General features: G+C 38.5%; 2 protein-coding genes across 12 annotated transcripts in view; one reads left to right on the top strand and one right to left on the bottom strand.

Annotated features, from left to right (window-relative positions):
• The window catches only part of LOC116844511 (CLIP-associating protein 1-A), a 100,068-nt gene extending 79,563 nt beyond the window's left edge, over window positions 1-20,505 (top strand). For 2 of the 9 annotated variants that reach the window (XM_032816116.1, XM_032816115.1), the window contains exons 2-24: window positions 2,068-2,512; window positions 3,380-3,411; window positions 3,498-3,582; window positions 4,924-5,004; window positions 5,543-5,700; window positions 6,405-6,641; window positions 6,861-7,114; window positions 7,204-7,394; window positions 7,603-7,728; window positions 7,914-8,030; window positions 8,148-8,243; window positions 8,344-8,524; window positions 8,628-8,859; window positions 10,687-10,752; window positions 11,501-11,832; window positions 11,932-12,235; window positions 12,340-12,527; window positions 12,672-12,810; window positions 13,371-13,503; window positions 13,587-13,746; window positions 13,825-14,038; window positions 14,161-14,367; window positions 14,542-14,748. In XM_032816116.1, the coding sequence (XP_032672007.1) occupies window positions 2,308-2,512; window positions 3,380-3,411; window positions 3,498-3,582; window positions 4,924-5,004; window positions 5,543-5,700; window positions 6,405-6,641; window positions 6,861-7,114; window positions 7,204-7,394; window positions 7,603-7,728; window positions 7,914-8,030; window positions 8,148-8,243; window positions 8,344-8,524; window positions 8,628-8,859; window positions 10,687-10,752; window positions 11,501-11,832; window positions 11,932-12,235; window positions 12,340-12,527; window positions 12,672-12,810; window positions 13,371-13,503; window positions 13,587-13,746; window positions 13,825-14,038; window positions 14,161-14,367; window positions 14,542-14,748 (3,945 nt within the window). In that variant the 5' untranslated portion in view covers window positions 2,068-2,307. Of the gene's footprint in view, window positions 1-2,067; window positions 2,513-3,379; window positions 3,412-3,497; window positions 3,583-4,923; window positions 5,005-5,542; window positions 5,701-6,404; window positions 6,642-6,860; window positions 7,115-7,203; window positions 7,395-7,602; window positions 7,729-7,913; window positions 8,031-8,147; window positions 8,244-8,343; window positions 8,525-8,627; window positions 8,860-10,686; window positions 10,753-11,500; window positions 11,833-11,931; window positions 12,236-12,339; window positions 12,528-12,671; window positions 12,811-13,370; window positions 13,504-13,586; window positions 13,747-13,824; window positions 14,039-14,160; window positions 14,368-14,541 lie in introns of all 9 variants that reach the window. The other 7 variants (XM_032816110.1, XM_032816117.1, XM_032816118.1 and 4 more) reach the window with 7 other exon arrangements.
• Window positions 20,506-25,417: 4,912 nt separating this feature from the next.
• Window positions 25,418-27,243, bottom strand: part of LOC116844502 (facilitated trehalose transporter Tret1-like) — a 32,893-nt gene continuing 31,067 nt past the window's right edge. For all 3 annotated transcript variants that reach the window (XM_032816079.1, XM_032816078.1, XM_032816080.1), the window contains one exon: window positions 25,418-26,648. In XM_032816079.1, coding sequence (XP_032671970.1) covers window positions 26,404-26,648 — 245 coding nt within the window. In that variant the 3' untranslated portion in view covers window positions 25,418-26,403. The remainder of the gene's footprint in view (window positions 26,649-27,243) is intronic.

The raw sequence follows: 27,243 nt of genomic DNA, 5'->3' as shown, positions 1-27,243 counted from the left end.
CATGTAAAACTTTTATCAAGAATTATAATTATTTGAAATAAAAAATATAGCAAATATTGAATGGTAAAAGAAATTGACTATTTTATATAGTCAATACGATTGGAATATTTGGCAAATATAAGTACATGTAACTATATTCCCAAAAGGTGCTTTACTATACATATAAAGTAATAAGATGGTGACTATAAATGTGTGTTCATTCTGCTATATCTTCGTGTTTAGATGAACTATAAAATATAGTGAAATTATAGTAATTCCAACTGTTCTTTCTCTTTCAGTTCACTGAAAGAAAAATGTATGATATTTGGAACTATAATGGCATAGTAAAAAGATTATAGTTAGGAATATCATTTTTATAGTAAATGTTACCATAATATTTGTAATATTTACAATATAAGCATAGTATAACTGACCCGTGTAAAATTTTCACCAAGAATTATAATTATTTGAAATAAAAAATATAGTAAGGTAACAAATATTGAATAGTAAGAGAAATTAACTATTTTATATAGTCAATACGGTTGGAATATTTGGCAAGTATAGATACATGTAACTATATTCCCAAAAGGTGCTTTACTATACACATAGAGTAATAAGATGGTGACTATAAATGTGTTCATTCTGCTATATCTTCGTGTTTAGATGAACTATAAATATATGTTTGAGGCCAAAACGAATCATAAAATATAGTGAGATTATAGTTATTCCAACTATTTTTTTCTCTTAGTGTGTGAGGTCGAACGCTCATCCGCGGATCTCGCGGCTGTTGCTATCAGTCGAACGCCATAATCGCGCTAATTGCTCACGATAAATGCTTTCCATATCGCATCCTCGCGCGTTGACATTGTCGTAGCCGAGAGATTTTTAATTCACGATCGATTACACACACGGAAAAGAAAGTTTGGTTGAATTAACCAAATATCTGGTCGAATATGAACGATACAGAAATTTCGATTGAAGTAACCCGAATTCTGTTTAAGTCAACCAAAAATCTTGTTAACTTAAACTTCAGGTTACTTCAATCGGAATTTCTGGATTGTTCATATTCGATCAGATATTTGATTAATTCAACCAATTTTTTCCGTGCAGTTTAACAAAAAAATCTGCGGCGACAAAAACCAATATTTCTTAATAAATTCGAGGTCGCTGAAGCCAAATTCGCCAGCAAAAATGCTTCAAGTTTTTTAGATAAATCGAGTAATATGGGTAAAAGTCTGCGTTTTTTGCCGTTTACTAATTTTTTTGGGGCCAAACAAAATTTTATTTTTTAATTTCATTGACGCCACTTTAAAGTGCTATTCTTCATCTTTAAATAGAATTTTTTACTGTACGATTTTTTTTCACCGAGTTCTGAACGTTTTCCGAAATGTAAATGATGTCGGATCTAAATTGGTTGATTGAAACTAGACAGTAGATGGATTTGTATGAGAATAGGTATCCTAGGGTTCTCGGGATCGCTGATGCCAAATCTGGACTAAAAATTTCGAAATTTAGAATGGCGGATCGAAATAAGAAAAGTGACTCGAGTCGGATCAAAGTCAGTACTCGGGGTTTTTGGGGTCGCTGTTTACGAATCTGAACTCAAAATTACGAAGTTTTCAGTTCCGATTCGGTATTAGCGACCCCGAAAACACTAGGATACCCATTTCATACAAATCCATCTACTTTCCAGTTTCAATCAACCAATTTAGATCCGACATTATTTACATTTCGGAAAACGTTCAGAACTCGGTGAAAAAAATCGTACAGTAAAAAATAAAAATTCGTTTTAAAGGTGAAGAATAGCACTTTAAAATGGCGTCAATGAAATTAAAAAATAAAATTTCGTTTGGCAACAAAAAAATGATAAATATGGCAAAAAATGCAGTTTTTTACCCATATTACTCGATTTATCTAAAAAACCTGACGTGATGGTCATTTTTTGCTGGCGGATTTGGCTTCAGCGACCTCGAATTTACTAAAAAAATAGTGGTTGCGATCATCGCAGGAAAAAAAAGTCAAATTTTGTCGGACAGTGTTATCTCGCGTTTTCGTCTCGGTATCGATTTTTTTTTCTCAAATTTGCAGCACGACGAGTCCGATGGTATAACATTGGAAGTTTGCGCGGCTTATGATAGACGCTGGAACAAAGAAAAAGAAATTTGACGAGAAGACACTGCGAGGTGGGAAAAGCCCGGCTCCATACCCGGTTTATTAAGATGACGACGCTGGCGAAATGTCAGCGTCGTCGTAGCAACGCTCTCGCGACCCGTGGAGGAATTTATCCTCGCCAGTAGAGAAGCACTAGTGTCGTGTATATCGTTCACGATGAACGACGCCGACGTGTTAGTATCCAGCGGGCATCGCTGCCTGCGTCGGGGATTAAAGAAGTATCCCAGTATCGATAAGAAGTTATGGGACGCGAGCAGCAGGTGGATACTGCAGTGGGATAACATAGTCAAGCATCCTGGCGCGAGGGCGAGAGGATGCCACTGCGATATCCACAAGCCTCCGTGGTTGTATCCGGATCTAGGTACATACATTCATATCGCGAAGGAGAGACGGTCGCGTAACGTCGCGACACGCTGCGTAATAATGAGATATCGCATATTCCCATACTACTTGGGCTATTTATATCAAACGCTTATCTCATGCGAGATATTCAGTCTTTTATTCAAAGTCAGATTCACGTTGAATTATGACATGTACAACATTTATATTTGCAGTCGCAATTCAACTGAAAAACTCATTTAATTCCACTGCCATTTAATTTAATAAGAACTCAGATCTGAGTATCTCATTAGAAAGAAGTTTCAAGTAATGAGTATCTCACTTGAGACGAGTTTTAGATAATAATTATTAATACTTTAATAAGTTTGAGATCGTATTAAAAACTTCTCATTACTTGATGTAAATGTTGTACTACAACATTTACATTTGCAATCGCGATTCAACTGAAAATCTCATTTAATTCAACTCTCATTTAATTTAATAAGAACTCAAATCTGAGTATCTCGTTAGAAAGAAGTTTCAAGTAATGACTATTAATACGGGCCTGAGTATCTCACTCGAGACGAGTTTCATAAAATAATTATTAATACCTTAATAAATTTAAGATTGTATTAAAAATCTCTCATTACTTGAAACTCGTCTCAAGTGAAGTACTCAGGTTTAGATTGAGGTTTGATATGATCTTGTTAATGGAATTACGTCTGTAAATATAATGGCATATGTATTATAAGGTTGAACTGAAAAACTATGATCTACTTATGTTTTACAATCTTAACTTCTCCGAACGGCTGATTGTTATTTTTTAAAGTTAGCGATTTATTTTTGGACATGATAAGAAAGGATATGTGAGGCGCCTGAATTGACAATTGGTTTTTCTTTTCTGTTTCAGTTGGAAAGGACAGCGACGAACCTGACAGAGCGGTGAGTGTAAAGTTTGAGAGAGCGTAAACAACTTCGATGCGAGCTTACAGGTTGAAAGAACGTTGCTAAACAATTTTGTATTGTAGATCAAATCGGCTCCTGTTAAGAGGTTGAACATGCCACCCAAAAGAGGTCAATTTGGCCCCGCGAAGACGCCATCCTCCACGTTAGGTATACAGCAAGTCTCACTACCTTAATTATTAATCTTGTTGTCGCGAACCACATCACCAATCAGACATTAACATTTCATTTGAGAGCATGACATGTTGCAAAGGTAGTGAACAGTAAACGTGAATTTACTTTGAGAACTCTCCAGTTGGTTGGTAGCTGTCAGAATTATCGTACACTGAGAGAAAAATTATATTAAAATCAACAAATATTTCCTTGATGGATGCCATCAACATATTTACTTAAATCTACATGCTCTTTATTTAAATCAAATATTGTTTACCTGATTTAAATAAACAATATTTGGTTTAAATAAAGAGAATTTAGATTTAAGTAAATATGTTAATGGCACCTATCCAAGAAATATTTGTTGATTTTAAGATAATTTTTTCCTTCAGTGTAGCGTTATCGCGTGCATTCAATAATTTTTTTTATTACACTTGTTGAAAGCATTTTCTTGCGAATTTATGGTATCTTTTCTTTTTTATTTTCGGTTAGAAACATTAAAACTGAATATGTCGATATTTTTGAACGCGTAGCACTACTTAGTATGCTCGTGTAAATCGAAAGAGCTTCTTGTGAACGATTTGAACACTGAGGGAAATGATGGGTGCCATTAACATATTTATTTAAATCTAAATTCTCTTTATTTAAACCAAATATTCTTTACTTAAATCAGGTAAACAATATATCTTTGATTTAATATATTTATATATTTGATTTAAATAAAGAGAATTTAAGTAAATATATTAATGATACTCATGAAAGAAATATTTGTTGATTTTAAGATAATTTTTCTCTCAGTGTACCGGCACATTTTATATGTTAATGGCACCTATCCAAAAAATATTTGTTGATTTTAAGATAATTTTTTCCTTCAGTGTAGCGTTATCGCGTGCATTCAATAATTTTTTTTATTACACTTGTTGAAAGCATTTTCTTGCGAATTTATGGTATCTTTTCTTTTTTATTTTCGGTTAGAAACATTAAAACTGAATATGTCGATATTTTTGAACGCGTAGCACTGTTAATATGCTCGTGTAAATCGAAAGAGCTTCTTGTGAACGATTTGAACACTGAGGGAAATGTCTCTCTTTCTGTTTCATCTAAAATGTATATAAATGTCATGACTCAGTGTTGACTAATGTCACAGCGGCACTGTTCTCCGCAAAACTAGGCGCACGTACGGGCAACACCTCGTAATACGCTTGAGTTTTAACCGCGGCTTTACTTTTGCATCAGTGTTAACGCACAAACACACGTTGAGAGACTCGTCAGCAAACGGTCAACGTGCGTTGACGTTTCAATGACGAGGATAATGTTAACTGTTCGCTTGCATGACAGCTCACCCCGGTACTACTTCATCCTCCATGGTCCCAAGGGCAGCGACCGTCAAAAGAGCTCTGTCAGTAAGATCAGCAACAGGTATATCCAAATCTTCTATTGGCATTCAAACGTTCTATAATACACTTGGACGAATCTCGGGAAATCGAAGTGACTCCCGATCGTTCACTCGACTCGAGAGTCTGCGCGAGTAAATTTGATATATCACGGAGATTGCGGAAAATTACGACAAATTACATATTAATTCACTCCCTTGCCAGATGGAGTAGTGCATAGCGCGCGAATGAAAGTCCTGCACATCGTTGTCAGTCATATGCTTTTCATCTTATAAGTCGATGTGTAGTTATGCTTATTAATTATTATTGGCAATCATGCTCATTATTTTGAAATGCATTCACTCATTATTTGTATGGGTACAGCTTGAGCATTCACGGCAGTTTATAGCTATTCATGTGAGTCAGTCTCGATAATCGTAAACGACCCCTGAAAGTGTCAAGCATGAAGTACTGTGTATATTCAGATTTCGAGATATAATCATTATAATTCGCGACGCACACACACCTTGCGTGCATTTAAATTGATACACATAACGAATGTAATCACCGCCTGCCCTGTCCAGCCCAAGCCGGAGCTGTCGACGAAGAATGCTTCATCACTTCGTTCGAGGACGTGCCTACCGTCACGTTGTATTCGGCAAAGGACCTCGAGGAACAAATGAAGGTTATCAAAGATGCAGTGGGTGACGATAAGAAGGACTGGAAACAGAGAATGGACAATGCAAGTGTCAAGAGATCTCTTCTCTTCCCTTTTCTTCACTTTTCTTGACTCTTTCTCTCACAAGTTTCATGTTGCAAAAGTGATATCAAAAATCTAACATTACTAGTTAAAAAGTCGCGCTTGAAATAGATATTCTAGATGGTCAAATCTTGGGATTCCATGGATTCTATATCCCACTTGGACCGGAACGTGTCTAGTCATTTTAACATAAACACCAAAATATCTCAAAAGCAATGTATTTTTGAAAAAAATATTTCAAATAAAAATTGAGAGGTTTAGCGAAAATTGCCAGAACAAAATTTTCTTGTTTTTTTCTTCCATAGAATATGTATCTGCAATAAAACATAGACGTTTCCACCGAAAAAATTAACCTGGGCCTTATTGGGCCCAAAGTGAGCCTTGGACCTACAATTTAATTAACTCTTCTGATGACCTTTTTTAAACCCTACAACTTTTATTTGAAACTTTTTTTCAAAAATATATTGCTTTCGAGATATTTCGGTGTTTATGTTAAAATGGCTAGACATATTCCGGCCCAAGTGGGGCACAGAATCTATAGAATCCCAAGATTTGATCTAGAATACTTATTTCAAACGTGATCTTTCGACTGGTAATATTCGTTTTTTTTTTTTTATATGATCACTTTTGCAATATAAAACGTTCCTTTGTTAGCCAGCAATTTCCTGACCTTTTTGCTTTTGCAGATGAGGAAGTTGAGGGCCATTGTAATCGCGGGTGGCACTAACTACGAAAATTTCCACGAGTGCCTAAAGAGCATACAGCGACCGTTCGAACAGGCCTGCACCGACCTTAGATCCCAAGTGGCGCGAGAAGCATGCATAACACTAGCCTTTCTGAGTCAGAGCCTGAAGACCAAATTCGCCAGTTTTGGCGAGGCGGTTTTGCTCACGTTAATGAACCTCATACAGAACAGTGCCAAGGTGAGTTTCGCTCGAATACTGATGTCTCTGTTGAGTACATGATATATAGATGCGATTGTACGTCGTCCAAATCTATCACACGACTTTTTACTTGCGACTCAGATAAGAGATAGTTATATTTCGTAAAGTTCTGCCGTAGAACGAGTCCGTGTCAGTTTCTATTTAATCTCTGTAAATGGCAAGAATTTAATTACCAACCATTTTCTTCATGGCAACTAGGTCGTGGCGACAGCTGGTGCGGTGGCAGTTCGGTTTATCCTTCAAAATACCCACTGTAGCCGATACGTGCCTATTATTATATCGTGCGTGAGCAACAAGAGCAAAGACATTCGCCGCGCGTCCTGGGAATATCTGGCTTTAATTTTGCAGACCTGGCCTACGCAGATATTGCAAAAGCACGTCACGGTATTGCCGGACGCGCTTAAGAAAGGCATCGCCGATTCTGACGCGGAAGCGCGAGTTTTCGCCAGGAAGTGAGTGTGACTTTCGCCCTTCAACATGCTTCTCCCCTTACAAGAGGACCGACGTGTGACAACGTTGTTAATTTTATCGCTTTTTATAGATCATACTGGGCATTTAAAAATCACTTTCCAGAGCAGGCTGAAATACTACTTAATAACCTGGATGCGACATACAAACGCTCCTTGATGTCTCTCAGCAATAGCGGCAGTAGTAACAGTTTGAATATCGTGGCTAATGCGAGATCGTCGAGCGTTAGTCCACGCACAGCCAGACCCGTGATGAGCGCAGCAGGTGAGAAAGCGCCCCATTCCTCTCGTACCGCGTTCTTAGTGCCGCGATAACATAATCACATCTATTGAGGAAAAAAGAAGTAAAGTCTACGTTGACATATCTTGCACGTGTTTACTCGTGTTTCCTGCGATCCTAACATAAAGGATTTGTCTAACTCTGTTTTCATGCTGCTTTGCGACTTCTTCTCTTTACGTTAAAACGCGTGAAGGTAGTACGGAAAATTTGCATCAGACCATGGGCCAGCCACACGGCCCGCTCAGACGTACACCGTCCTTGCCTCGGTCTTATCGTCAGTCTGGTATCCCGATACTGCAAAGACCAACAGACAGTCACTGTAATTGTTCTGCAATCATTCGTTACGTCATAAGCAAAGAACAAGATCGCTGTGCACAAAACGGAAATGTTGTCTCGCGTTGATATCTCTTCTTTGTTTCTTTCTTTTTCTCTGTCTCTCGCACCGATTAATAGATGTCGCGCGATGCCACTGTCGTGAAGTTAACTCACATCGCATCTTTGCAGATCGAGGAACACCAGGAGTTCGATCTACTAGTGCGATCGATCTGCAAGCCGCTCAAAGGGCGAAGGCTAGATTAATGTACGCTAATATGAGCAGGCAGAAAGCAGCTGCGGCAATTCGTGAGTAATTCCTTGGCGTGAAAATATCATAGATAACTCGCATAGATTCGAGAGAAGAAATTGAAAACTAAAGTATCCGGAACGATGTGCTGACTGATGTGTCATTTTGCATTGCAGCGCGTCCCAGTAAATCACCGGATCCCAACGCGGTTGCCAGCCCGGAAAGAGTCGCGAGGACCAGGACAAGAGTCTCGGGAGTTTCGCAGTCTCAGCGTGAGTCTTGTGATCTTCTCTATTAACCCCACAAATCTAAATCACAGGAATCTGTATCAATCAGTCTGTAACGGGTCGATTGGGTGGTTTTTGTCAACAGCTAGCAGTAGGTCGGGCTCCCCGTCGTCTAGGCTAAGTTACGCCACGTACAATCGCGAAGGTGAATCACTGATCGGCAGACCGAGGCGATTATCTGGACACGCTATCAGCAGCACCAGTAACAGTCGCGAGCCCAGTCCGCAGAGATTTGGAATGGACAGAAGTTTCGCGAGTAAACTGAGGTACGTGCAATGTACGAACGTTCGTTTGTTCGTTCCTTTTTTGCTGATATCCCAAACTCGGATCCAAATAACTGCCATAACGCTGATTATTCGAATGAACCAGAGGGCGAAATCTGCACATGTCGCCGACGGACAGCAGCAGGCCGCCAGTTATGGCGCAGAAGATGCTGCAGAAGTCGCGCGAGGCCGAGTCCGCTCTGGCGGACGCTCTGACATTCGACAGCATGGACAACTACACCAGAATACCTGGAACTAAAGGGGATCACAGCGACGACAGCGAGAACAGCAGCATATGCTCGGAACGGAGCATAGACGGTTTCAGACGAGCTAGTGATGTAAGTACACACTTTCTTGCGAATCAAAGCGTACAAGAGAAGAATGGAAGAAGCGGCGCAATCGTTGGCTTGAACATTCTTGTTATCATCGTTGCTTTGATCGAAAAACGGACGAATGTCGCGTACAGAATCGCGGTTAACTTGATAGCTACGTACCCGTGGATTTATTTGTCATTACATAAACTAACACGCTAACAAATTACATGAAGAGAGAGGCGTGTAAGAGCCAAAGCACAGGTTTAATAGTGCGATTGTGTTTATTAAAAAAACAAAAGAAAAACCAAATTCAAAAACATACGTTTCGACTCGATTTAGGTCCTTTTCAGTATTATAAGAAAAGAGAAAAGAAGAAATTATTTGCTAGTCAAATCGGTCATTCTTAATACATAGAATTAAATTAAATTACGCAACGCTCGCAAAGTAATGACTAAAGTTCGAAACGCTCGGAAATTGTCTAACTCCTCCCCCCGATGTCACAATTGATCCACATTGTTTAAAAAGACAACGCGGAGCAAAGGCTAATTCGTTGATGTTGACAGGAGAAAACGCGTCAATCTATAAAAGAGTTGTAATAAGTTAAACTAGCAAATAATTTCTTTTTTTTTTTTTTTTTTGTAACACTGAAGAGAACCTAAATCGGGTCGAAACGTGTGTTTTTGAATTTATTTTTTTCTTAAATAAACAATCGCACTATTAAATCTGTGCTTTGGCTCTTACACCTTCTCTTCATGTAATTTGTTGATTGCATATCTGAGAGCCATATTAGACTAATCTTTTTAACACGCTAACGTCATTCACGAAGATGAGATACCATAACTACATTTCCACGCATATTGTTTCATGAACCATGCTGCATTGATATATGACGAATTTTTACGCATGCCCTTACGTGATATTAATAAATCTTTACATACGCTTTTTACAATCGATTAATTGATGCTTTTGTGATACTTAGGTTTACCTCGATATACAGCATGTGAGTTTATTAATACGCAAACCTCTGGAGTTATTACGTCGCGATATATTGTTTGTTTTCGCGATATATTGTTTGATTCGAGTGAGATATTGATTTAAGTGAAACGGTCTTTATTATTTACATACGATTTGGTCCTCCATCGAACGAGGAAAAAACAAGATACCTGCGCGATGCGAAAACCCCTCACAAGGGAAACTTTCCATATTGCAAAAGTGATATAAGAAAACTAACGTTATCAGTTGAAAGATCATGTTTGAAAGATTCTAGATGGTCAAATCTCAAAATATCTCGAAAGATATATTTTTGAAAAAAAATGTTTCAAATAAAAGTTGTAGGGTATGAAGAAGGCCATCAGTGAGTTACTTAAATTTTGGGTTCACTTTAGGCCCAGGTTAATTTTTTCGATGGGAACGCCTATATTTTATTGCACATATACTACGGAAAAAACAAGAAAATTTTATTCTGGTAATTTTAGCTAAACCTCCTCCAACTTTTATTTGAAACATTTTTTTTCCAAAAATACATTGCTCTTGAGATATTTTGGTGTTTATGTTAAAATGTAAAATAGACATGTTCCGGCTCAAGTGGAGTGAACAGAATCCATAGGATCTCAAGATTTGATCATCTAGAATTCCTATTTCAAACGTGACCTTTTCGACTGGTAACGTTAGTTTTTTTATATCACTTTTGCAACATGGAACGTTCCCTTGTCAGCACATTGTATGACGATGTAGCTAATGCATGTCTGGTTTTCACTTTTGGTTTTGTTGCGGCGTATTTGTTTGGTTTGGACTAACGCGACACGCCGTTCTGTTCTCCATATCTCTCCATCGCCCATCTACCCACATTAGTCGTTCTCATGGAGTGGCTCGCAACCGAGACTATACCGTGACCTATGGGATCAGTCTATCCCGAAGGTTTGTTAAATTCTACTTTTTTTTCGTATCTGCACATTGATGAAATGATGTATTGTGAAAAACATAAGCTACCAGATAGCTCGACATCACACATCGTTAGATGCAGCAATCGTATATACATGTATTTCGATATCTGGAAACAATTTTACTTCGAGTATCATACACGTATTCTGTCGCGAGAATATACAGGGTGATTCATAAATGCATGTCAATATTTTAGGAGGTAAATCTGCACATTAAAATAAGTAAAGAAGATCACATGAACATATGTCCTACATACCTTACTTTTCAAGTTATGATTGATTAAAGAAAATGTTCAAAGTATTCGCCTCGTGCATCAACACACGCTACTGTACAGCACGTCTCGACCTTGTCTAATGTTTACAAAGAATATCCATCAATACAAATCGGACAGAATTTCAGACAGTTAGTATCTTATCTTCGCGAGTTACTGTTCTGAAGTTATTGTTCTGAATACAGTTCATAACTTGAAAACTAAGGTATGTAGGACATATGTTTGATAATCTTTTTTACTTATTTTTATGTGTAGATCTACCTCCTAAAGTATTGACATGCATTTATGAATTACCTTGTGTATGTGTATATATATATATATATACATATATATATATATATATATATATATATATATATATATATATATATTGTGTGTTTCAAAGTATCTCAGCATACATGTATACGTTAAAAAATGAGAAGAAACACGCGATCATCTCTTTTCGTTTTACAGGACATCAAAGAAATTATTGAGAACTGTGCTCACAAGCATTGGGGAGACAGGAAGGAGGGTTTAGTAGGCTTGCAGCATTTTCTGAACACTGGCAATACACTGACTACTACAGAATTACGTAGAGTAACGGACATTTTTACGAAAATGTTTATGGATTCCCACACGAAAGTGTTCAGTCTGTTTTTGGACACGCTAAACGAATTATTGGTTACTCACAACGAGGATCTCGGCGACTGGCTTTATGTTCTGTGCGCGAGGCTTCTCAATAAGTTGGGTACCGATTTACTGGGATCTATACAAGCAAAGATTCACAAAACGCTTGACGTTGTGAGGTGAGAATTTGCGTGAGATCGTTAAGGTGACGCATGCATCGAGACGCTTTTATCGTTATTAAATATTGATAATCTTAAATGTTGTGATTATTTGTTCAGAGACTGTTTCCCGGGCCAACAGCTTCTACCAGCTGTGATGAGGTATCTGACAGATCCAACACAAACACCAAATTCTCGCGTGAAAGTAGCAGCATTGACTTTTATCACGCAGATCGCTGAGACGGCAGAGCCGTCCGCTCTGGGCAGTTCTGCAGCAACAGCGCTAGCACGGCTGCTCGACTGGTCGAATGACACTAAAAGCCAAGACGTTAGGAGGCACGCGCAGAACGCTGTGATATCGCTTTACAATCTGAATACGCCTCAAGTTACTATGATACTCTCCGAATTACCGAAATACTATCAAGTGTGTTGAATGATACGATCCGCTGACGTTCCTCAGCGTCAGCCGTAACGTCCGCTGTTTTCTTCCCGTTCAAGTGTGCTGAATCGATGCTTCTTTTTCTGCAGGAAACGGCATGGCCTCTGGTGCAGAATCACCTGAGGAAATCGTCCGCTTCGAGTAATCCGGCGTCACCCGGCACACCGCCGCCCAGAGCGCAGAGTTCGCCGGCACGAACGAAGGCGAAGAATGATAATAAAACGGACGGAAAGACTGAAATCGATGGGGGCGACGAGAATTTGGAGGAAGTATACAAGTACGCGACTACATTTTAGTCCTTCCGACATTCTTAACGTCATGATTTTGAGATATTTTCATTTTCTAATTCTTGTAAATTTGATATTTTCATTTTCTAATTCTTGTAGATTTGATATTTTCTAATATTTTCTAATTCTTGCAGATCATTACGACGTACAACCGCAGAAATCCAAAATTATGGCTTCGAACGGCTGGAGAGAGCCACCACTAGCAAAGACAGCGGGATCAGTAACATGGCAGACGTGGAGGAGCGAATAGAAGGTCTGACGTTGTCTAATTCGGTAAGTGAAAGAAAAAATATCAGCGATAGCGAGACTACAGAAATTGAAAGACGATATTAATGCGAAAAAGCGACGTTCAACTGGATTAAAATGTACTAATTTGTTATTATAGATTATAGTCGAGAAATGTGAAAATAATGAATTTTTTATAACTATCAAAAGTTGTCTGACTTACTGTTGAGTTGTGACAATTTGAAACAGAAATCTGTTCTATCCGAATTATCGTTGTCTGCGAATCTTCACAATGAAGACTCGAGGTCGTAGTACGATTCAACGTTAAGTCAGACAGATGTTTCTTTTCAAGTAAGACGTTTAAAAAACGAGTAATACTTGCTTTTATTCTTAAACACACAAGACACAATAACACACAATAGACACAATAAGACACAAAACACACAATAACACACAAGAGCGAGTCAAAAGATCTTTTCCTGCTCAAATAGACTACAAAGATAATTGTACAAAACAAATACGGTAATTGAGATAAATGGAACATCTAAATTTACTTCAAGATACCAACATTAAAGACATCTGACATAATATCAACCTTACGATTTCAGGGCCGATCATCGTCCGTCTCCTCACCGACCCAGCGGGGACGATCTGTTAGTAACATAACGGTGAACGGGTCCAGCGATACGATAGCCGGCGATTTGATTCTACCTCAAGAAAATAATGGTTATAAAACGCATGGTAGGTAAACTGTCTTTTAATTAGTCTTTTGAAACCATTTCCACGCGCATAATAAAACTGAAATATTTCAATACTGTCCTCAGGATCATCGCCCGACTTAATAAACAGACCAGAAATCGTAGATAATATGATCAAGACGTTGCAATCTAAGATGACGCAAACCACAGAAAAAGCCACGGTCTTACAAGAATTCCAATCGTATGTCCGCGAAGGCGACGCGTCGCATATTAAACGAAACTTCAAGTACGTCTGACGAGATTTCATGGTGGAGAATCCTTCAGCGATTTTCGCTCATTTATTAATAACCACTTGATGTTTCAGGAAAGTGCTCAAAACTTTATTAGATAGTCTATCTAATGACAGTAAGGCGATACAAGTAGAGGTGCTTCAGACGCTAATCGACATGCTTAAATGCTCTGAATTGGTAGAGAGCTTCTCCTTTTATCCCGAATTGTTGATACTGAAAGTTATTTATGCCTACAAATCCGACGATCAAAAGGTCGATTCTTCCAGTGGTAGCGGCGGCAGATCTCCAGTGAGTTATCATCTTGCTCAGTTATTTTAAACGATTTTTTACGAGCCAACACATTCACTTACGCTATGACTTGCAACGTCATATTTATGTTATATTAACTTGCGTTATGCTTCTTGCAACAGGTACATTGGAACGCGGAAAAGTGCGCGGCGACGATAGCTATGGTCCTCAAGCCAGAACAAATTATTCATTTGGTCTCAACTATAATCGCCACGGAGCCATATCCATTGAATATGGGCGCAATAAAGATGTTGCATAAAGTAGTGGAGCACTGGGGTCGCGAAGCGATAGAACCTCATCTTGCCAAGGTTATGCCGGGTCTTATCAAAGTGAGTTTGGCGAAAATCTATCAGCACAACACAAGTATTATATCACATGAAAATTATTAAATGTGTATTGGACGTATTAAATATATATTAAGTAAAAAGTAGGATGTTATATATAAGACAAGTTATTGTTGTGCATGTTATAATGCAATATATTAACTTGTACGTTGTGTACAGGCTTACGACGATGCCGAGAGTGCTGTCCGGAAAAGCGCGGTGTTCTGCATGGTGGCGATTCACGTGGCGGTCGGCGAGGAAGTGCTGAAACCACACCTGAGCTGCCTGTACTCTAGCAAGCTGAAATTGCTAAACATCTACATACAGCGCGCTCAGCAACAGGCGAACAGTCAGCCGGCGAGTCCGCGCAGCAACAACAAGAATTAACTAACATCCAACTCCACGACTCTTCGGGTCGCGATACTTAAGAGATTCGCCCGTCTGGGCGCGCGGCATGAACGAATGCTTGTCAGCTTCCTCAGTAAGTCCAATCCGTGATTGTCGACGATGAAGAAGAAGACGATGAAGTTGATGAGGTTTTAACAGTATAACCGAAGGTTTTGATACGATAGAGACTGATTTTGTGCACGTTACTTTTCCGTGGCGGCGTGCGTACGTGCATGCGAACGAACGTTCACGAGACGACAGTGATGTTGTACGGAACCGGCGGCAAACGTGTTACGGTAGCAGTCCGTTCAAATGTGTTGCGCGTTCAAGTTATCATTTTCTCGAAGGAGCAGGGACAACACAACTCACTATGCTGAATTGATTATCGCGAACAGATTAGTCTCGATGATCGACGAGTATCATGCAAAGAGGTGACTTCAGTCGGCAAATGTGTCTGCGAATATTGTTCTGTGATACGCTCACGAAGCTCACTCTATGGAAGCAGTCATCATCATTAATAATATTATTATGTTTATTATTACTGTATAATATTAATATTTGTTTACAAAATAGACGACTAGTCGATCCGTTTGGTCTCGCGCTAATCACTTTTTCTTTTCTTTTTGCTGACATACAGCGCACGCTAGACATTCACATATATATATAGTTTTTTAATTACATTTAATTACTATCTATATTTTAATACATTTCAACACTTCTCAATTTGTTAAATAACTTGTGTAACCTTTAAAAATATTAATCATTCTAACGTGCGAATCGTCAGTTTCTCTTGCGCTCGCGTTCGCTTCTTCCGTCATTCTCTCATCGAATACGCAGAAACCAATTAGATGTTCAGAAAACGTGGAACGATGAGACTCGAAATCGGCAATACATTTTGCGAATACTTGATTACTTTTTTACTTATGAATTATCACTATAATATTGTATATACTACGATTATATAAACGTTTATGTGTCTCACAATGAAGAGAGTTACAGCATTTAGATAGTTTGCAATATCTCCGTTGATAACTAAGCGTATAGTGAAACTTTACATTTTGCAAACAGTAACTTGTCGGAACTCATTTTTTTCCTCCGTATCGCTTCAATTTTGTCACGGAAGAGCGAGAGAGAGAGAGAGAGAGAGGATACACTAATGACGGTGGCTGAACTGCTTTAAAGCGGACAACCGAGAGAAAGCAGACGGTGTGCAACATCACTGTCTCCGGATATGCGATATGGAACAATGAGCTAATTATCTCTCATTATAGTGAACGCTAATCACGCAGGCTCCCGTTTTGTGTTGAATGTGTATACTTGTTACCGATTCACGAGCGTTTATGTGGTACGATATGTCGCATCTGTTGCAACATCTTTCGAGCGAACGATGTGTAATAACGAGGAACAGTGGAAAGGAAAGTGTTAATTTATTCGTTTGAAATCTATGTGCTAGTCAGATTCCCAAGGACGCACAATGACGTAAAAAGACTCAAACGGAATAGTCGGGTCTTTTTTTGACAAACCATGCATAGACACACAAATAATACATACATACAAGAAGAAATATACTCGAAGAAAGAGAGAGCGAGAGAGAGAATGTTGAGAGAATGTGCGAAAATGAGAGTCTGCTGCGTGAGTGAGAGATTAACGCGCTTTAAGAGAAGTAAAGCAGAATAATAAAGTAGCGACGATTAGCGCGAAACGAGATCAGCTCGAGACTAACGTTTAACATTTAAACTATTCATCACGTTGCCAATAATCGAACGAACGCTAAATCAAAGCTAACGTAACGAGTTTAGTAACACTTTGTGCCATTGTCGTTTCTGTTTATTGTGTAAGGAAAAAAATTATAATACTATATATAGATCCATCCTTTGTCCTTTTCTTACTATACATTTAGTCGAGATATATATACGATAAGGTAATAAAATAATTTTATTATGAATTTGTCAAAGTGAATCATTGAAGTATTACGAGATATTGGGGGAGAAGAATAAAAGAAAATGAGATCGCTTCGGAAACGTTTGTTCGTTTGTCCGCCGTAAGTATTTACGATGATATACAAGCGGGACGCATTTCAATACGTGTTTCCCCGATAAGTATGTAACGCGTAATGTCTGATAGTACCTCGATAATTCACTTGAGCGTGATGACGCGGTGATCTACGTCTCGAAAATACATACACACACAATACGGCCAAATAGTGCCAAAAGAATAAAAAGTAAACAAGAATACTTGAGCGAATAGAGTGTGTAGCAATTGGAACGTTAAACATTGAAGAAAAAGAAAAAAAAGGAATGAGAAAGGAGACACGGACGGACTGTGCATTTCTTTTACTTGGTGCCTTCGGCGTCGACGCGACGGGATTTGATCGAAGATTGTCTTTCATCGTCATCACTTAGGAACAATTTCGCAGATAGTATACCGGCAGAATATAAAAAGGAGAAGAAAAGAAAGGGAGGAAGATACGCGCGAGAAGTGTCTCTGAGCTGTTGCCGACGTCGTATAAATGAACAACTTCGCGTTAAAACGAAAAAGTCTTATCGATCATTATCGTAGAATAGCGAATTCCGTAAAGGACTCGATATTTTTCCCAGTCTGCGATCCGATAGAATCTCGAAAGTACATTGTGCAAATGACTATTTATTCTACACGCCATCCCACATGTATCACCTGCGCTTTTGCGATACTTTGTTTGAATTATCGTCGAAGAAAGAATATTGAAGAAAACAAGAAAGTTTGTAGAATCTTTAATATATCGCGCGTCTAATAATCGACGCCCCGACGCCTAAAGTCCGCCGAAAATCTGGACGCGCTGTCGAGAGAGAGAGAGAGAGAGAGAGAGAGAGAGAGAGAGAGAGAGAGAGAGAGAGAGAGAGAAAGAAATAGATACGAAAAGACAGACGGATCTTCCCGAAATTAAGTATAAATTGCGTGTCAAATCGAAAAGTTCTGGGCGGAAGAACGAGTTTATTATAAGACTGCATTTCGTTCTTCGAGCTCGAGCTCTTCGATCTCTCCCGGTTTCGCAACAGCAGCAGCTTCGGTTCGTCGACCCGTTTTGATTTCACGCCAGTTTTTTAGGGGTATTACGGTCTGATGTGTACCCGCGATTGTGTATATATATACATACTATACGATATAAACGTAGAAACCTAATATGTGACAATTGATATACGGATTTAGGTAGCTCACATCGTCACTGCCTGCAGCGTTGGTCGTGCTGAGGATAAACCAGGCTCTTGACACAGCCAGGCCCTGCGTGGTGTGTGTCGTGATCGTTTGTAACGATGCTTGTTCTGTTAAGTTTTACGAGCATTATTACTGATATTATTATTATTGATTATTATTATAGCGATTCGACTTGCGTTGTAACTTGTGTCGATGCGTGTGTGATATACGTAAGAGACAAAGATACTTGTGTGTGTAACAGGAACGTCACGTGGATGACGAGCCTGTCTTTTCCTTTTCGCACTAACGGATCGTTCCGCTCACGAATGAAGAGGAGAGAGAAGCTAGGGCGTTTTAGTAAGACCGATGCGAGCAAGACGATTTTAGGCTTTGTGCGTTGCGTTTCTCATTTTTTAACGACTGTTGAATGTGTATCCGACACTTCACGCGCATAACGTGACATTTCGTCGTCGTCCTCGTCCATCGAGACGCACCCGATCCGCACTCGCTATGTTCACATCCGCCGTGCAATTTGCAATTTATTCCGTATCCCGCTTTATGCATAATTCAAGAGACGGAAAGAGGGAGATGTGTCTTAGATCGGTGCGTTTCTTTGTCTCTCGACGCGAGAATAATTCGACGCGGGATTGTCTATTATTGATAGCTTCCACATATGTACAGAATTTTAATGGCCGATAATTAAGGCCCGACAGCTCGTACGATTCGCCCTGCGAAACCCGACAAGTCTGCACAGACACACGCGGAGTTTAGATGAGAATTTTTAATAGCTTTTAATAGCTTTTTCATCTTGGCAGAGAAAAACTTCGAGACTGTTGTAATGTCGATCAAAAATTGAAACAGTTCCTTCGTTCTTGGACGCGAGCAAGTAATCCCAACATGATGTCTAAAATCGGGACATAAGACGCCTTAAAAATAATCTTTAAGACGCCTTAAAGACATTTATACATAAATCGTCTGGAAGACATCTTAAAGATGATCTTTATGACGTCTTATGTCCCGATTTTAGACTTTGTTGTCTGGGATGATGCGTTTTAATTGTAAAGAGAGTTGTGTTTTAATCGAAATTCACAGAGCGATCAGCTAGTTACGTTAAAAGGGCGTAATTCCGAAAATTCCATCGCGCAGATGTTATAATTGATAGGCACCATTAACCAATCTAAACAAATTTAACCGAATTTTAAATAAATATTCGCTAGTGTAATAAAAAAAAGTCTGCCTTTTGTATGGAGAAAAAAGAAACTTTCCTTTTTTAAGCAGAGTTTTCGAGCGGTTTCATTGAACGTAAATTTTCTCTTTACAAGAAAATTAGGCCCTTTTGACATCGGACAGTTCGTCTCTGAACTCGGGGGCCCCGCGGAGCCATGTTTTCTCGCTCGGGCGCGCCGCTACTGACGTCACGTGACGTCACGCTCGCGAGGCGAGCGCCACCTCGAATTTAAACGGCTGCCTCGACGCAGTCACACTGTTCGCGCGCGTCGGCGGTCCGACCTTTCGTCTCGCGTGTGTTTCGACGTGATGAGGAGGTTCTCGTTCGAGCTGCGGCGACGACAAGTGAGTATTGTCACAGTCCATTTCGTTAACTGCACCAAGTAATCGATCGACATCGCGATAATTACGAGACAGCGCAACGGCGGCAAGATGCCGCGGAGGTTAAATGTTCTCTTCGCGACGGTTGCGCGAGTCGCGCGCCGAGTGATTAATGAAATATTAATGAAATCGAGTCGCCGCGAGAGAACGCCGCTAATTGGCCATGAATACGGAATGATCGATGAGCGCCGATTAACGCTCCGATCGAGATTAATTGTTTCGCATGGCGGATTCTCGAGCTCGCGCGTCTCTATCGCGCCGAGACAGCCAAGACGCCGCACAGAAAGACTCGAGCAAATTGGCCAATTGATCGATGACTCATTCTCACGGTCTGAGAATGATCGATTGTGATTGGTCGATTTTCTTACCGCTCAAATCTTACTGCTTACGTCTTTCTGTGCGCCATCCGCTCAAGGAGCCTTGACAACTCGGCGATTTTGCGGGCATTTTGCCTCAGCGACGCTCGTAAACGTGTATTTGTTGCACCTCTTCCTGATCCCTTCCTCCCCCCCCCCTCCCGCCCTATTTCCCGAGAAGTGCACGCAAGCTGTCCCGTTTTCATCGCGTCGAATCTCTTTCCTTTCCTTTCCTTGTTTCCGAAAGGAAAACGTACGTAACGAGCTTGAGACACGACAGAGAAAGGAATTATAGTAGAAGGGAGAAACAAATGGATTCTACCGAGATTTTTTCACGCCGATAAATCGTAAACGACTATTGCGACGATATTACTTGTATTGTTATTGTAATTGCCAACTTGACATAAATAAAGTATTGCTACAAGATGCCGGTTGTTACTGCTCCCCGCATTTTCGTTCGCGAATCGTTTTCTCTTTCAATTGAAAATTGAAGTCATCACGGTAGAGTTTGGCAATTGCAATAGCAGTGTCCGCCTTTGTTCGCCCACTAGTTGACTTGAAACTCACGAGGAATATACTTGCGATAATCTTCCGAGGAAATAAAGATTTGGTCTCAATCGCATCCGATCTCGTTAATTACCTCCGTATCTTTATGGAAGACCAATTGCGCAGAATCAGCGTGGTCTTGTTATTTTCGTTTGAAAAGTTTTTGTATATCTTGTATCAGTTGTATCTTGTATATTACGCTTTTGTCAACGATTTGCAGGCGACCTTATCGTTGATATCGCGTTACACCCTTTTTCCTCTCTTTCCGATGAAAAATTTGTCATGCGTACACGGAAAAAAAAGATTTGCTAATATATGGACAACTAAAAATATTAACTGCAGGAACAAATTTTCTTGCTTTCATAGCAAAGTTATTTAGTTGTGATAGCTAAAAGATTTGCTAATATATATATTACAAATCTTTTAGCTATCACAATTAAATAACTTTGCTAAGAAAGCAAGAAAATTTGCTGCTGCAGCTAATATTTTTAGTTGTCCATATATTAGCAAATCTTTTAGCTATCACAATTAAATAACTTTGCTAAGAAAGCAAGAAAATTTGCTGCTGCAGCTAATATTTTTAGTTGTCCATATATTAGCAAATCTTTTAGCTATCACAATTAAATAACTTTGCTAAGAAAGCAAGAAAATTTGCTGCTGCAGCTAATATTTTTAGTTGTCCATATATTAGCAAATCTTTTTTTTCCATGTAATTATATATAAAATTTGTCCGTACATAATTATGTATAATTATATATCAAATGCATAATTATGTATAATTAAATATCAAATGTATAATCACATAAAATTATATATAATTATACACAATTATATATAATTATATATAATTATATATAATTGTGTATAATTGTGTATAATTATACACAAATCTTTTTTTTCCGTGTAATTATATATAAAATTTATTCGTATATAATTATGTATAATTATATATTAAATGTATAATTATATATAAAATTATATATTATTATACATTATATATTATTATACATTATATATTATTATACAATTATATATAATTATGTATAATTGTGCATAATTGTATAATTATACACAAATCTTTTTTTCCGTGTAATTATATATAAAATTTGTCGGTACATAATTATGTATAATTATATATCAAATGTATAATCACATAAAATTACATATAATTATACATAATTATATATAATTATGTATAATTGTGTATAATTGTGTATAATTATACACAAATCTTTTTTTTCCAGGTAATTATATATAAAATTTGTCCGTATATAATTATGTATAATTATATATTAAATGTATAATTATATATAAAGTTATATATAATTATATACAACTATATATAATTATTTATAATTATGTATAATTGTGTATAATTGTGTATAATTTTACACATATTTTTTTTTGCCGTGTAATTATATATAAAATTTGTCCGTATAGAATTATGTATAATTATATATTAAATGTATAATCATATATAAAATTATGTATAATTATACACAATCATATATAATTATATGTTCAATTAATATAATTGAATATATATATATATATATATATATATATATATATATATATATATATATATATATATGTGTGTAATTTTACATAATTACGCATTCAATTAATTAAACATATAATTATATATAATTGTGTATAATTATATATAACATGTATTAACATGTATGGGCAAATTTAATATGTAATTATATATAATTTTATACAATTTTACATAATTATGTATAAGAAATTTTTCATTGGGTTTCTTCGACCGAGTCGAGAAGACGTTTTGTATTACAAATACTTTATTAAAATTCAATATAATTTTACAATGGCATCGTGTATACCGTGGTAGAAGCTTATACAACGATATCGATATAAATATTATTCTTATCACTCATCTCCGCACGCGTGAAGAAGACTGACTTCGAAGTTTCGAAAGAAAGTATCGCAGTAACGCGGCTCCTACGTAACCTTCCAACTTGTTGAAGCTCATATTGAACTACGTATCAGAGACCGAGGGTCGTTGAAGACTGGAGCTTGATTATTCGAAACGGTTCAGATCGAAGTTGAACGGATTCGTCGAGTACGCGTCTTCAAAATCCGCGATCCTCAGTCTCAACGAAAGAATCCAGGCGCGAAAAATCGGTGAAGAAGCTCCTTCGAGTCGCTTCCACGGCACAGGATCTCCAAGGGATGTCCTGGGGACATTCTCAGAAGGTTCTTTGAATGTCCTGCGGAGATCTGTGCCGTTCGGGTCTCTTCACGAAAAAAAAAAAAAAAAAAACTAGGCGGAGACTTTCCGTTACGACGATCACGATGTAATACACAGGATAAATTGATTAAGACAAATCGATCTCGTCCGTTTGCAAAAAGAGAAAAAAGAAAAGAGATAAGAAGTAACGGTATCACATGTGATAAAAGTACATGTTAACGCTAATGGCCGGTTTCATCGAGCTTGCTGTAAGCTGAATCGTTTCCTCACCGCGTTCTGTCTACAAACGGACGAACGATCGAGATGAATTCAATGCCGATGAAACCAGACATTACTCGGAGAGACGAATCGGCCGCTCTCTCTCTCTCTCTCCCCCCTCCCCCTCCCACTCTCTTTCTCTCCGTCGCGACGAACGGCATCGCCAGCACGAGATGTGAATCGCGTGGAAGTTTCATATGTTCCTTGTAATCTTATGTAATCTACACAGATCTGCAGACACGCACACGAACACACACGGCATATTATTATTTCAACATATAAAAATATTCGGCTCGGTCGATTGTTCTCGCCTCGTCCGATCGTGTCGGCCGTTCGTCGCGAATTTTCACGGCACGATACATAGATCCTCTCCCTCCTCCCTCCTCGCACAGCTCATATCTAGACGGAGTGATCCGCGAACGATGTCGCACAGAGTCATCGTCATCTCTCATTATTCCTACTGATGACTATTAACATAATTAAGTATCGATCGCGTATTGAATTATTTGAGTAAAAGATCTTGCGTTGCCGCCTTTTTGTTTCTCGCTTGAGAGTGCCCGCGAGGCATCGATAGTTCGTGTATTCTTCGTGCTTGCGACCGTTCTGTAAACTTTATAACAATAACGAGTATTTCTAACAAGTACTAATAACAATGTAACACAGCACATTGAGAAAAAAATGTTTGCTATTTGCGACTATAATCGCATAGAAAAATATTTACTACAAATTATGGTTGAGGAAACCATTTTCTTTTTTTTTTTATTAGTTCCATTATAACGTTAATGATAGAGTTCCGTTACTACCATCATTTTCGTGTTGCAACAACCAGAAAGTATCTCCCAAATGACTGTAATTTTAGTTAGATTAACCATTCTTTTCTCACAGCGCGGCGACAATCGGTTGCATCGAGTTACACGACTTCGCGACCGCACATCTCGCTCCGTCTAAAGTAGCTCCTCATCTGCTAAATTAAATATCCTCTGTGAGTGGTTTTATCGAGTGTGTATGTGTGCGTGTGTATCTATTCGTATCTAAAGTAAACGACGCCACGTGCGGATAGAGACGAGTGATCCAAGTCGAGCGAATCAATTAGCAGTTCCATTACGGGCCGCCTGCGAATTCCCGCGCGGTCTCGCGAATACGTTCGATCACGGCGAGTTCGCGTCGACTTCGATCTTGAAGGAGGAATGCTCGAGTTGCCTGATAAGAGTATATACAGGGCGAGTCGGTACAGCTATTGGAATACCCTCGAGACAAGAAACAGAGCTGACTTTCAGATCTACAATATGCTCTTTGCGTTCTGTTTCTTGTCTTCTGTCTTTTTCTGGCTTAAAGCCTGATCTACAATATGCTCTTTGCGTTCTGTTTCTTGTCTTCTGTCTTTTTCTGGCTTAAAGCCTGATCTACAATATGCTCTTTGCGTTCTGTTTCTTGTCTTCTGTCTTTTTCTGGCTTAAAGCCTGATCTACAATATGCTCTTTGCGTTTCTTGTCTTCTATTTTTTTCTGGCTTAAAGCTTAAGGTTTGAGTCGGAAAGAGATAAAGAGAAAGAAGCAGGAAGCAAAGAGCATATTGTAGATCAGGCTTTAAGCTTGAGTCAGAAAGAGAAAGAAGCAGGAAGCAAAGAATACATTGTAGATCAAGCTTTAAAGTCACTCGGGAAAGAAGCGTTTTGTATGACGCTTTTCCTGCCGAGTAGAAAGTAATCTCGAGGATCTGAGAATCATCCTTGTTTTGTGCCCGAGTCATTGACTCACTCTGCATATCACGTATCGGCCGTTGTACTCACGGATTTGTAATCGCGCGATGCTTCAGTAATCTACACACCTCGTAACAAGTATTACGCAGGTTGTTGCACGAGTCATCGCGCTTACGAAGAGGAGAGTAGACCTCCCTCTTACTTGAGATTTCTGGATAAACCTATTGCGCCATTCGGAATCTGATGCACGACAAAATCGTCGGTACAATCGTGTCGTTGAGAGAAGAGATGGAATCCTCATCACGAGTCTCGTGATTCACGATTGTGTCGCGATAGTGACAGACGTGTTATCAGATCGGTTTCTTAATACTGCAGTAATGACCCTTGCATGAGATCCTTACGAGGAGAAAGAATACACTACAAACTCAAGTGTATATCCTTACGAAAAAAATAGTACTGGACCTAAGTATGGTCGAACTTAATAGTATTTTGAGTATTTATATCTCAGTACTTTTTTTCTGTACTTAAATGCTGAGACATAAGTACTCAAAATACTACTAAATTCGACCATACTGAGCTCCAGTATTACTTTTTCGTAGAGGTGATTTTGACTGAATCTCTTTTCGCACGTTTCTTGTCGTTTTAAGTGATGACATTTAGTACGTTTGAACGTGTTAAATTATAATCTTTGGCACGTTTCAAAAGTGTTAAATGACGTGATTTGAAACGATAAACGCGCAAAAGAAAGCTTCAGCCAAATTACACGATTGTGCAATTGAAAATAACACTTAGATTTGCAGTGTACAGACACTTCACTTGGACACATAAACGTATACGTGCACATGGAGAGTATTTAAAAAAATTAAAAATACGATAAAAATTACCGTGGAATTTTGTAACTGAATATACCGACATTCTGCAATTCACTTTCATTTCATATGTGCTATTTAAAATGTGTTATTCAACATTTGCTATGTTTCTAATGAAATTTGCTATGTCTCTAGCAAAATAGACCTTACTGACAGCTTAGTCCTGTGGAATATGAAAAACATAGCAAAATTAAAAAAGATTTATATGAGAAAAGGAAACTAATATTCTCTCCGCGTATATTTTACCGCAAGTCATAAATTCATTTCCCTCCGCGCGACATGCGTTCTCCCTCTTCCTTTCTCTCTCTTCTCTCAATCACTTTTCTCGTGACATTTTCCTCGTAATCTTATGCGCGTACAAAGTCCCAGATAGCACAGAGAATTCAAAAAGAATTCAGTTGTATATCACGAATTCTGAGTTCATTTTCAGACGCAAAAAGAATTCTTCAGTTCAGTGAACAGAATTCTTTTTGCATCTAAAAATGAACGCAGAATTGGTGACATACGGTGAACTATTTTTAAATTCTCTGTGCTGTCCGAGGTGTTAACTACTTAAGTCCTGTTATCAGCACGAAAACATCGGAAAAACTTCACGCTTTTTTCCATCTCTACGCGCATGATTGAATGCTCGAGTTCAATTTCAAGCTCAATCTCTCATCTCATCATCCATTCATTGACTCTCCGGTCATTTCACACTCGGCGACTGTCGGATCGGTCACGAGTTTCACATCGAACATTGAATTCTTTTAATTCTATCATTAACATCAAAACCATCAGTTTTCACGCGAATATACGCGTGGTTTCGAATTTCGCCGTGTAAAATTCGATTGAATACACGTTTCCTCGGAGACTGCTCGAACTTGGCGTTCGTGTGAAATTCGCATGGTTTCGGTGATCAAAAAAAAAAAAGGAAAAAGAAGGACACGCATGTCCCTAAGCGTTTTGCACGGTTCTCGGATTAAGCGGTTCGGTCGCGGGCGACTTGGTTGTTTTCTGCCGACGCCTCTCGGCGTTCCGATTTTTGCCCTTTTTCTCCACCCCCAGCGCCAGAAAATTGTTGTGGAAGTACTCCTCGATCTCCGACAACTTTTTCCCGTGCGTCTCCGGCAGCAGCAGCCACACGAAAACAGCCGCCCCCACAGAAACACCGGCGAAGAACCACTGGACGGCGTAGGAGCCTACGCAGAATAATACAATTCCTCTGTAGCTTCGCTAGAGGAGATGTTGCTTCGAGACATAGACATCTCTCGCACAGACATTCTATCTTTCACGGGGAACACCGCACTGACAAGTAAACCTACCCAAAAGGTAATTAAACAAATTAAAGGCTCTTGACGCGAATCGAAACAAACAATTAAGACTCCTGGCCCCTCGCATTGTCTATCTATTTTTAATGACGTCAGAAGCGAGAAAATGCATGCTAAAAATCCTTGCGAAATACATTGAAATAAAAATATATCCATAAAATAACACTTGCAATCGATTAAACAAATTTATAAGATATTCCATGCACTTCCCTTTTGCTCTAACAATCAATAATTTATTGTAAATTAATCTGAATAGAAATAGGCGAAGAAATAGGTTAAGAAGATGAATTGTATGTCACGTTAATTTACCATAAATTATTGATTGTTAGAGCAAAAGGGGAGTGCACAGAATATCTTACAAATTTGTTTAATCGATCGCAAGTGTTACTTTATGGATATATATTTTTACTTTAATATATTTCGCGAGAATTTTAGCATGTATTTTCTCGCATTTATTCTGATGTCA

The sequence above is a fragment of the Odontomachus brunneus genome, unplaced genomic scaffold (assembly GCF_010583005.1).
Source record: "Odontomachus brunneus isolate Ranch 3 - 2012 unplaced genomic scaffold, Obru_v1 Obru_scaffold_042, whole genome shotgun sequence".
Lineage (NCBI taxonomy): Eukaryota > Metazoa > Arthropoda > Insecta > Hymenoptera > Formicidae > Odontomachus > Odontomachus brunneus.
Note: the sequence above shows the minus strand (reverse complement) of the source record. Positions and strands in the feature narration are given on the sequence as shown.